Source organism: Oncorhynchus mykiss, unplaced genomic scaffold (genome assembly GCF_057628025.1).
Source record: "Oncorhynchus mykiss isolate SJ-2025 unplaced genomic scaffold, ASM5762802v1 scaffold101, whole genome shotgun sequence".
Lineage (NCBI taxonomy): Eukaryota > Metazoa > Chordata > Actinopteri > Salmoniformes > Salmonidae > Oncorhynchus > Oncorhynchus mykiss.
Window position 1 is genome coordinate 1,112,501 of NW_028322100.1, and position 12,500 is coordinate 1,125,000.

Consider the following 12,500-nt stretch of genomic DNA (forward strand, 5'->3'; position numbering starts at 1 on the left):
AGAAACCATGATGTTTATAGATGACCCAGTAGACTAGAGACACCATGATGTTTATAGATGAACCTTGACCCCAGTAGACTAGAGACACCATGATGTTTATAGATGACCCAGTAGACTAGAGACACCATGATGTTTATAGATGACCCAGTAGACTAGAGACACCATGATGTTTATAGATGACCCAGTAGACTAGAGAAACCATGATGTTTATAGATGAACCTTTACCCCAGTAGACTAGAGAAACCATGATGTTTATAGATGAACCTTGACCCCAGTAGACTAGAGACACCATGATGTTTATAGATGACCCAGTAGACTAGAGACACCATGATGTTTATAGATGACCCAGTAGACTAGAGAAACCATGATGTTTATAGATGACCCAGTAGACTAGAGACACCATGATGTTTATAGATGACCCTTGACCCCAGTAGACTAGAGACACCATGGTGTTTATAGATGACCCTTGACCCCAGTAGACTAGAGACACCATGATGTTTATAGATGACCCTTGACCCCAGTAGACTAGAGACACCATGATGTATATAGATGACCCAGTAGACTAGAGACACCATGATGTTTATAGATGAACCTTGACCCCAGTAGACTAGAGACACCATGATGTTTATAGATGAACCTTTACCCAGTAGACTAGAGACACCATGATGTTTACAGATGACCCAGTAGACTAGAGACACCATGATGTTTACAGATGACCCAGTAGACTAGAGACACCATGATGTTTACAGATGACCCAGTAGACTAGAGACACCATGATGTTTATAGATGACCCAGTAGACTAGAGACACCATGATGTTTATAGATGACCCTTGACCCCAGTAGACTAGAGATACCATGATGTTTATAGATGACCCAGTAGACTAGAGACACCATGATGTTTATAGATGACCCAGTAGACTAGAGACACCATGATGTTTATAGATGAACCTTTACCCCAGTAGACTAGAGACACCATGATGTTTACAGATGACCCAGTAGACTAGAGACACCATGATGTTTACAGATGACCCAGTAGACTAGAGACACCATGATGTTTATAGATGACCCAGTAGACTAGAGACACCATGATGTTTATAGATGAACCTTGACCCCAGTAGACTAGAGACACCATGATGTTTATAGATGACCCAGTAGACTAGAGACACCATGATGTTTATAGATGACCCAGTAGACTAGAGACACCATGATGTTTACAGATGAACCTTTACCCCAGTAGACTAGAGAAACCATGATGTTTATAGATGACCCAGTAGACTAGAGAAACCATGATGTTTATAGATGACCCAGTAGACTAGAGACACCATGATGTTTACAGATGACCCAGTAGACTAGAGACACCATGATGTTTATAGATGACCCAGTAGACTAGAGACACCATAATGTTTATAGATGACCCTTTACCCAGTAGACTAGAGACACCATGATGTTTACAGATGACCCAGTAGACTAGAGACACCATGATGTTTACAGATGAACCTTTGGGATATTATTATAATTTATGAAACGTTTTGATCTAAGACCTAGCCTCTGAACCTCAGGCTTTCGAGACCAAATGTAAAGGACGGCGCCGCAATAATTAAATAACACAACAACCATGGTAGCCATGGTAACACAATGCACTACCGATGTCTGTCTCTGGTATCGTTATATATCTGCTTCTCATGGGGCGGCAGGGTAGCCTAGTGGTTAGAGCGTTGGACTAGTAACCGGAAGGTTGCAAGTTCAAATCCCCCGAGCTGACAATCTGTCGTTCTGCCCCTGAACAAGGCAGTCATTGTTCCTAGGCCGTCATTGAAAATAAGAATTTGTTCTTAACTGACTTGCCTAGTTCAATAAAGGTAAAATAAACAGAAATAGTGGCAGGAACAAACGTAATCGGAAAAAGGCGTGTTAACAGATTGAAACATTATTCCCTGCAAATGCTATATGCAGCGACAGCAAGACATTCATCTTTCTCAATAAACAGCTTCATCTTTTTGACGCTACCCTTGAGATGAGGGAGCAGCAGTGGTGTGGAAGGAAGGGTTATAAGCACCAACACAGCCATGCTAACTGCTAACCCTGCTCAGCATCATTAAGTAAGAGGCCCTGCTAATGCTACTGCTAATGCTACTGCTAATGCTACTGCTAATGCTACTGCGAATGCTAATGTAGAGTACAGGAAGCTATTGGGGTTTGTTTTTGGAAGTGGATATGCTGCCCACTAAGTAAGAAGATGAGCAAGTCAAGCAGAGTCAAGTTGACGTAGTTTAATTTTTTTTTAATCTTATCCCTTTGTGATTGTTTAGAAGTTGTATTACAGGAGTTATTATAGATATGTCTGTTAACTAATCTCAATTTTTCCTCTGTAGAAGCAGACAGCCTGTAGAGCTGATGCCTCATGAGAACACCTGTAAGCCCTGCCCTGTGGTTGCTGCCTCCCCTGTGTGTGGTACGGATAAACACAACTACGCCTCTCAGGTACTAACATACCTCCTCTTTCTCTCAATTCAATTATTACTCCCTGTCCCCCTATCTCTCTCCCCCTCTCTCTCCTCTCTCTGTCAATTCAATTCTCACTCTCTCCCCCCTCTCTCTCTCCGCCCCTCTCTCTCATCTCCCCTCTCTCTCTCTCCGCCCCTCTCTCGTCTCTCCCTGTATATCTCGTCTCTCCCTGTATATCTCGTCTCTCCCTGTATATCTCTCTCATCACTCCCTGTATATCTCTCTCATCTCTCCCTGTATATATCGTCTCTCCCTGTATATCTCTCTCGTCTCTCCCTGTAAATCTCTCTCGTCTCTCCCTGTATATCTGGTTCCAAGAGGACAAGTGCACTGTACCGCTGGATGAATGCAAATGCCGGTGTTCATCCCAAATGGCACCCTATTCCCTTTATAGTGCACTACTTTGACCAGGGCCCATAAGGAATAGGTTGCCATTTAGGACACAGATCAGGATGAATGCAATGCATGCGTGTGATCAATGTTTGTCTCAGGTTTGAACAGCGTAGCACCGTAGCACCGCCCACTACTTTCCCCCTTTATTGATTTATGTAGTTTTTAATTCTGACCTTGATGAGAACGACTGCTCACTCAGCCCCTTCTCCCTCATCTCTCCCTCCGTCTCTCCCTCCTCTCTTCCTCTCTCCCTCCTCTCTCCCTCTCTCCCTCGTCTTTCTTTCCTCTCTCCATCCTCTTTCCCTCCTCTCTCTCTCTCTCTCTCTTTCTCTCTCTCGCTCTCTCTCTCCCTCCTCTCTCCTTACTGGCTCTCCTTTCTCTCTCCTCTCTCTCTCCCTCCTCTCTCACTCTCTTTCCCTCCCCCTCCTCTCTCCCTCCCACTCTCTTTCCTCTCTCCCTCCTCTCTTCCTCCTTTCTCCTGCCTGTCTCCCTCCTCTCTCCATCCTCTCTCCTAATTTTCTCTGTCTTTCACTCTCTCCTCTCTATTTTTCTCTCTCCAGCTTCTCTCTCCTCTCTCCTCTCTCCTCTCTCCTGCCTCTGTCCCTCCTCTGTCATTTGAATGAGCAATCTGTTTTTCTGCGGTCACCCCCATAAATATTTTATCGGCATTCAAGATTACCCTGTTCAACTCAGGCAAGCCTGGACCTGGCACAGCTTCTCTCTCTCTCTACTCTCTACTCTCTCCTCTCTCTCTCTACTCTCTAATCTCTACTCTCTACTCTCTCCTCTCTACTCTCTCTCTCTACTCTCTCCTCTCTACTCTCTACTCTCTACTCTCTACTCTCTCTCTACTCTCTACTCTCTCCTCTCTCTCTACTCTCTCCTCTCTAATCTCTCTCTCTACTCTCTCTCTCTCCTCTCTCCTCTTTACTCTCTACTCTCTACTCTCTCCTCTCTCTCTCTCCTCTCTACTCTCTTTCTCTCCCTATTTCTCTCCCCCATCTCTCTCTCTCCTCTCTCCTCTCTACTCTCTACTCTCTCTCTCTACTCTCTCCTCTCTACTCTCTCTTTATCTCTCTCTCTCTCTCTCTGCTGCAGGTGAAAAGCAAGAGTGCTACTGTTGTAAATACACATTAAGCTGTGTGTGTGTGTTACTGTGTGTGTGTGTGTTCATACGTGTGTGTGTGTTCCTGTGTGTGTGTGTGTTCCTGTGTGTGTGTGTATGTGTTCCTGTGTGTGTGTGTGTGTGTGTGTGTGTGTGTGTGTGTGTGTGTGTGTGTGTGTGTGTGTGTGTGTGTGTGTGTGTGTTCATACGTGTGTGTGTTCCTGTGTGTGTGTTCCTGTGTGTGTGTGTGTGTGTGTGTGTGTGTGTGTGTGTGTGTGTGTGTGTGTGTGTGTGTGTGTGTGTGTGTGTATGCATGCATGTGTTTCTGTGTTTTTGTGTGTATGTCATTTTAAAATGACGATTAGCTCTGTGCTCTTGTCTCTGATTAATATATACAATATATGCAAAGTATGTGGACACCCCTTCAAATGAGCTATTTCAGCCACACCCATTGCTGACAGGTGTATAAAATTGAGCATGCAGCCATGCAATCTCCATAGACAAACATTGGCAGTAGAATGGCCTTACTGAAGAGCTCAGTGACTTTCAATGTGGCATCATCATAGGATGCCACCTTTCCAACAAGTCAGTTCTTCATATTTCTGCCCTGCTAGAGCCGCCTCGGTCAACTGTAAGGGCTGTTATTGTGAAGGTGAAACATCTAGGAGCAACAACGGCCCAGCCGCAAAGTGGTAGGCCACACAAGCTCACAGAACGGGACCACCGAGTGCTGTAGTGTGTAAAAAGGGTCTGTCCTCGGTTGCAACAATCACTACCGAGTTCCAAACTGCCTCTGGAAGCAACGTCAGCACAAGAACTGTTCGTTGATAGCTTCATGAAATGGGTTTCAGGAGAACGCTACCTGCCCGAATGCACAGTTCCAACACAGAGTCCTGACCTCGACCCCATCGAACACCTTTGGGATGAGTTGGAACACCGACTGTGAACCAGGCCTAATCACCCAACATCAGTGTCAGACCTCACTAATGCAGTTGGTGTGTAGATTTGTACTGTTGTTGAACTGCAGTGTAATCTTTCTCTCTCTCCCTCTTGCTTTATCCTCTCTCTCTTTCTCTCCTCTCTCCCCGTTCTCTCTCTCTCTCTCTCTCTCTCTCTCTCTCTTTCTCTCTCCTCTCTCCCCCCTTCTATCTCTCTCTCTCTCCTCTCTCCCCCCTTCTATCTCTCTCTCTCTCTTTCTCTCCTCTCTCCCCGTTCTATCTCTCTCTCTCTCTCTCTCTCTCTCTCTCTTTCTCTCCTCTCTCCCCCCTTCTATATCTCTCTCTTTCTCTCCTCTCACCCCCTTTTATCTATCTCTCTCTCCCTCTCCTTTCTCCCCCCTTCTCTCTCTCTCTCTCTCTTTCTCTCCTCTCTCCCCCCTTCTATCTCTCTCTCTCTTTCTCTCCTCTCTCCCCCCTTCTATCTCTCTCTCTCTTTCTCTCCTCTCTCCCCCGTTCTATCTCTCTCTCTCTCTCCCCCCCCCCTCCCTCTCTCTCTCTCCTCCAGTGTAAGTTGGAGCAGCAGGGCTGTTTAACAGGGAAGGATCTGAGTGTGAAATGCCAGGGCATGTGCCCCTGTGCCACCGCTGCCGCCCCCATCACAGAGACAGAGGACAAACACGGCAAGTACACACGCACAAACTCGCACGCAGTGTGTGTTGTTCTGTCAGTGTGTGTTGTTCTGTCAGTGTGTGTTGTTCTGTCAGTGTGTGTTGTTCTGTCAGTGTGTGTTGTTCTGTCAGTGTGTGTGTTGTTCTGTCAGTGTGTGTTGTTCTGTCAGTGTGTGTTGTTCTGTCAGGGTGTGTTGTTCTGTCAGGGTGTGTTGTTCTGTCAGGGTGTGTGTTGTTCTGTCAGTGTGTGTGTTGTTCTGTCAGTGTGTGTTGTTCTGTCAGTGTGTGTGTTCTGTCAGTGTGTGTGTTGTTCTGTCAGGGTGTGTTGTTCTGTCAGGGTGTGTGTTGCTCTGTCAGTGTGTGTTGTTCTGTCAGTGTGTGTTGTTCTGTCAGTGTGTGTTGTTCTGTCAGGGTGTGTTGTTCTGTCAGTGTGTGTTGTTCTGTCAGTGTGTGTTGTTCTGTCAGTGTGTGTGTTGTTCTGTCAGTGTGTGTGTTGTTCTGTCAGTGTGTGTTGTTTGGTCAGGGTGTGTGTTGTTCTGTCAGTGTGTGTTGTTTTGTCAGTGTGTGTGTTGTTCTGTCAGGGTGTGTTGTTCTGTCAGTATGTGTTGTTCTGTCAGTGTGTGTTGTTCTGTCAGTGTGTGTGTTGTTCTGTCAGTGTGTGTTGTTCTGTCAGTGTGTGTATTGTTCTGTCAGTGTGTGTGTTGTTCTGTCAGTGTGTGTTGTTCTGTCAGTGTGTGTTGTTCTGTCAGTGTGTGTTGTTCTGTCAGTGTGTGTTGTTTGGTCAGTGTGTGTTGTTTGGTCAGTGTCGTCTGCGTGTCAAGGTCTCTAGCTATTTGACAGACAGCCGCCTGAGATAGCTAGCTGCCAACGGATGACAACATCAATTGAACGTAGCTGTTTCGTAATGGGATATGACTGAGGCCTAATGATGTGTTATTCTACGGGAGAGGATACCTTTTTCCTCCCTCACCCTACCCTCACACAGCAGCTGTCTCTCGTTGAGATCAAAACAAGTCCATCTGAGAGACTGGGGTTAGCAGGTAGGCTAGCAGTGGTCTGATTGAAAAGTCTCTGTGAGTGAAATAGTCTTTCTGTCATGATGCCGTTGGTTATTTAGAGTGGGCAGATATCATGATATCCAGACACACCATTGATTGTCCGTGACTCCTGGTCGTGTGGAAATGCCAGTAGATGCAAACAGTTGTTCGTCTCAGTGTCTACTGGTACAGCAAGTTGTTGATGTCTACATTAGCTAGCTGGACTCGGTGAGACCTGTCCTACTGTATGGTAGTTGGGGACTCAGTGATACCTGTCCTACTGTATGGTAGTTAGGGACTCGGTGAGACCTGTCCTACTGTATGGTAGTTGGGGACTCTGTGAGACCTGTCCTACTGTATGGTAGTTGGGGACTCGGTGAGACCTGTCCTACTGTATGGTAGTTGGGGACTTGGTGAGACCTGTCCTACTGTATGGTAGTTGGGGACTCGGTGAGACCTGTCCTACTGTATGGTAGTTAGGGACTCTGTGAGACCTGTCCTACTGTATGGTAGTTAGGGACTCGGTGAGACCTGTCCTACTGTATGGTAGTTAGGGACTCGGTGAGACCTGTCCTACTGTATGGTAGTTGTGGACTCAGTGAGACCTGTCCTACTGTATGGTAGTTAGGGACTCTGTGAGACCTGTCCTACTGTATGGTAGTTAGGGACTCGGTGAGACCTGTCCTACTGTATGGTAGTTAGGGACTCTGTGAGACCTGTCCTACTGTATGGTAGTTAGGGACTCGGTGAGACCTGTCCTACTGTATGGTAGTTAGGGACTCGGTGAGACCTGTCCTACTGTATGGTAGTTGGGGACTCAGTGAGACCTGTCCTACTGTATGGTAGTTAGGGACTCGGTGAGACCTGTCCTACTGTATGGTAGTTGGGGACTCGGTGAGACCTGTCCTACTGTATGGTAGTTGGGGACTCGTGAGACCTGTCCTACTGTATGGTAGTTAGGGACTCGGTGAGACCTGTCCTACTGTATGGTAGTTAGGGACTCGGTGAGACCTGTCCTACTGTATGGTAGTTGTGGACTCGGTGAGACCTGTCCTACTGTATGGTAGTTGGGGACTCGGTGAGACCTGTCCTACTGTATGGTAGTTGGAGACTCGGTGAGACCTGTCCTACTGTATGGTAGTTGGAGACTCGGTGAGACCTGTCCCACTGTTCGGTAGTTAGGGACTCTGTGAGACCTGTCCTTCTGTATGGTAGTTGGGGACTCGGTGAGACCTGTCCTACTGTATGGTAGTTGGGGACTCGGTGAGACCTGTCCTACTGTATGGTAGTTGGAGACTCGTGAGACCTGTCCCACTGTTCGGTAGTTAGGGACTCAGTGAGACCTGTCCTACTGTATGGTAGTTGTGAACTCGGTGAGACCTGTCCTACTGTTCGGTAGTTAGGGACTCGGTGAGACCTGTCCTACTGTATGGTAGTTGTGGACTCGGTGAGACCTGTCCTACTCTATGGTAGTTGTGGACTCAGTGAGACCTGTCCTACTGTTCGGTAGTTGTGGACTCGGTGAGACCTGTCCTACTGTATGGTAGTTAGGGACTCGTGAGACCTGTCCTACTGTATGGTAGTTAGGGACTCGGTGAGACCTGTCCTACTGTATGGTAGTTAGGGACTCGGTGAGACCTGTCCTACTGTATGGTAGTTGGGGACTCTGTGAGACCTGTCCTACTGTATGGTAGTTGGGGACTCGGTGAGACCTGTCCTACTGTATGGTAGTTGGGGACTTGGTGAGACCTGTCCTACTGTATGGTAGTTGGGGACTCGGTGAGACCTGTCCTACTGTATGGTAGTTAGGGACTCTGTGAGACCTGTCCTACTGTATGGTAGTTAGGGACTCGGTGAGACCTGTCCTACTGTATGGTAGTTAGGGACTCGGTGAGACCTGTCCTACTGTATGGTAGTTGTGGACTCAGTGAGACCTGTCCTACTGTATGGTAGTTAGGGACTCTGTGAGACCTGTCCTACTGTATGGTAGTTAGGGACTCGGTGAGACCTGTCCTACTGTATGGTAGTTAGGGACTCTGTGAGACCTGTCCTACTGTATGGTAGTTAGGGACTCGGTGAGACCTGTCCTACTGTATGGTAGTTAGGGACTCGGTGAGACCTGTCCTACTGTATGGTAGTTGGGGACTCAGTGAGACCTGTCCTACTGTATGGTAGTTAGGGACTCGGTGAGACCTGTCCTACTGTATGGTAGTTGGGGACTCGGTGAGACCTGTCCTACTGTATGGTAGTTGGGGACTCGGTGAGACCTGTCCTACTGTATGGTAGTTAGGGACTCGGTGAGACCTGTCCTACTGTATGGTAGTTAGGGACTCGGTGAGACCTGTCCTACTGTATGGTAGTTGTGGACTCGGTGAGACCTGTCCTACTGTATGGTAGTTGGGGACTCGGTGAGACCTGTCCTACTGTATGGTAGTTGGAGACTCGGTGAGACCTGTCCTACTGTATGGTAGTTGGAGACTCGGTGAGACCTGTCCCACTGTTCGGTAGTTAGGGACTCGGTGAGACCTGTCCTACTGTATGGTAGTTGGGGACTCGGTGAGACCTGTCCTACTGTATGGTAGTTGGGGACTCGGTGAGACCTGTCCTACTGTATGGTAGTTGGAGACTCGTGAGACCTGTCCCACTGTTCGGTAGTTAGGGACTCAGTGAGACCTGTCCTACTGTATGGTAGTTGTGAACTCGGTGAGACCTGTCCTACTGTTCGGTAGTTAAGGACTCGGTGAGACCTGTCCTACTGTATGGTAGTTGTGGACTCGGTGAGACCTGTCCTACTCTATGGTAGTTGTGGACTCAGTGAGACCTGTCCTACTGTTCGGTAGTTGTGGACTCGGTGAGACCTGTCCTACTGTATGGTAGTTAGGGACTCGGTGAGACCTGTCCTACTGTATGGTAGTTAGGGACTCGGTGAGACCTGTCCTACTGTATGGTAGTTAGGGACTCGGTGAGACCTGTCCTAATGTATGGTAGTGGTGGACTCGGTGAGACCTGTCCTACTGCATGGTAGTTAGGGACTCGGTGAGACCTGTCCTACTGTATGGTAGTTAGGGACTCGGTGAGACCTGTCCTACTGTATGGTAGTTAGGGACTCGGTGAGACCTGTCCTACTGTATGGTAGTTGGGGACTTGGTGAGACCTGTCCTACTGTATGGTAGTTAGGGACTCCGTGAGACCTGTCCTACTCTATGGTAGTTGTGGACTCAGTGAGACCTGTCCTACTGTTCGGTAGTTGTGGACTCGGTGAGACCTGTCCTACTGTATGGTAGTTAGGGACTCGGTGAGACCTGTCCTACTGTATGGCAGTTAGGGACTCGGTGAGACCTGTCCTACTGTATGGTAGTTAGGGACTCGGTGAGACCTGTCCTAATGTATGGTAGTGGTGGACTCGGTGAGACCTGTCCTACTGTATGGTAGTTAGGGACTCGGTGAGACCTGTCCTACTGTATGGTAGTTAGGGACTCGGTGAGACCTGTCCTACTGTATGGTAGTTAGGGACTCGGTGAGACCTGTCCTACTGTATGGTAGTTGGGGACTTGGTGAGACCTGTCCTACTGTATGGTAGTTAGGGACTCCGTGAGACCTGTCCTACTGTATGGTAGTTAGGGACTCGGTGAGACCTGTCCTACTGTATGGTAGTTAGGGACTCGGTGAGACCTGTCCTACTGTATGGTAGTTAGGGACTCAGTGAGACCTGTCCTACTGTATGGTAGTTAGGGACTCGGTGAGACCTGTCCTACTGTATGGTAGTTAGGGACTCGGTGAGACCTGTCCTACTGTATGGTAGTTGTGGACTCAGTGAGACCTGTCCTACTGTATGGTAGTTGTGGACTCAGTGAGACCTGTCCTAATATATGGTAGTTAGGGACTCAGTGAGACCTGTCCTACTGTATGGTAGTTAGGGACTCAGTGAGACCTGTCCTACTGTATGGTAGTTAGGGACTCGGTGAGACCTGTCCTACTGTATGGTAGTTAGGGACTCGGTGAGACCTGTCCTACTGTATGGTAGTTGTGGACTCGGTGAGACCTGTCCTACTGTATGGTAGTTGGGGACTCGGTGAGACCTGTCCTACTGTATGGTAGTTGGAGACTCGGTGAGACCTGTCCTACTGTATGGTAGTTGGAGACTCGGTGAGACCTGTCCCACTGTTCGGTAGTTAGGGACTCGGTGAGACCTGTCCTACTGTATGGTAGTTGGGGACTCGGTGAGACCTGTCCTACTGTATGGTAGTTGGGGACTCGGTGAGACCTGTCCTACTGTATGGTAGTTGGAGACTCGTGAGACCTGTCCCACTGTTCGGTAGTTAGGGACTCAGTGAGACCTGTCCTACTGTATGGTAGTTGTGAACTCGGTGAGACCTGTCCTACTGTTCGGTAGTTAGGGACTCGGTGAGACCTGTCCTACTGTATGGTAGTTGTGGACTCGGTGAGACCTGTCCTACTCTATGGTAGTTGTGGACTCAGTGAGACCTGTCCTACTGTTCGGTAGTTGTGGACTCGGTGAGACCTGTCCTACTGTATGGTAGTTAGGGACTCGGTGAGACCTGTCCTACTGTATGGTAGTTAGGGACTCGGTGAGACCTGTCCTACTGTATGGTAGTTAGGGACTCGGTGAGACCTGTCCTACTGTATGGTAGTTGGGGACTCTGTGAGACCTGTCCTACTGTATGGTAGTTGGGGACTCGGTGAGACCTGTCCTACTGTATGGTAGTTGGGGACTTGGTGAGACCTGTCCTACTGTATGGTAGTTGGGGACTCGGTGAGACCTGTCCCACTGTTCGGTAGTTAGGGACTCAGTGAGACCTGTCCTACTGTATGGTAGTTGTGAACTCGGTGAGACCTGTCCTACTGTTCGGTAGTTAAGGACTCGGTGAGACCTGTCCTACTGTATGGTAGTTGTGGACTCGGTGAGACCTGTCCTACTCTATGGTAGTTGTGGACTCAGTGAGACCTGTCCTACTGTTCGGTAGTTGTGGACTCGGTGAGACCTGTCCTACTGTATGGTAGTTAGGGACTCGGTGAGACCTGTCCTACTGTATGGTAGTTAGGGACTCGGTGAGACCTGTCCTACTGTATGGTAGTTAGGGACTCGGTGAGACCTGTCCTAATGTATGGTAGTGGTGGACTCGGTGAGACCTGTCCTACTGCATGGTAGTTAGGGACTCGGTGAGACCTGTCCTACTGTATGGTAGTTAGGGACTCGGTGAGACCTGTCCTACTGTATGGTAGTTAGGGACTCGGTGAGACCTGTCCTACTGTATGGTAGTTGGGGACTTGGTGAGACCTGTCCTACTGTATGGTAGTTAGGGACTCCGTGAGACCTGTCCTACTCTATGGTAGTTGTGGACTCAGTGAGACCTGTCCTACTGTTCGGTAGTTGTGGACTCGGTGAGACCTGTCCTACTGTATGGTAGTTAGGGACTCGGTGAGACCTGTCCTACTGTATGGCAGTTAGGGACTCGGTGAGACCTGTCCTACTGTATGGTAGTTAGGGACTCGGTGAGACCTGTCCTAATGTATGGTAGTGGTGGACTCGGTGAGACCTGTCCTACTGTATGGTAGTTAGGGACTCGGTGAGACCTGTCCTACTGTATGGTAGTTAGGGACTCGGTGAGACCTGTCCTACTGTATGGTAGTTAGGGACTCGGTGAGACCTGTCCTACTGTATGGTAGTTGGGGACTTGGTGAGACCTGTCCTACTGTATGGTAGTTAGGGACTCCGTGAGACCTGTCCTACTGTATGGTAGTTAGGGACTCGGTGAGACCTGTCCTACTGTATGGTAGTTAGGGACTCGGTGAGACCTGTCCTACTGTATGGTAGTTAGGGACTCAGTGAGAC

The 12,500-nt window shown here is 48.4% G+C and overlaps 1 protein-coding gene across 1 annotated transcript in view; it reads left to right on the forward strand.

Moving 5' to 3' along the window:
• The window catches only part of LOC110515875 (testican-2), a 113,353-nt gene that overhangs the window by 66,221 nt on the left and 34,632 nt on the right, over positions 1-12,500 (forward strand). Inside the window, exons 4-5 of the mRNA XM_090228774.1 lie at positions 2,373-2,481; positions 5,507-5,621. Coding sequence (XP_090084900.1) covers positions 2,373-2,481; positions 5,507-5,621 — 224 coding nt within the window. The remainder of the gene's footprint in view (positions 1-2,372; positions 2,482-5,506; positions 5,622-12,500) is intronic.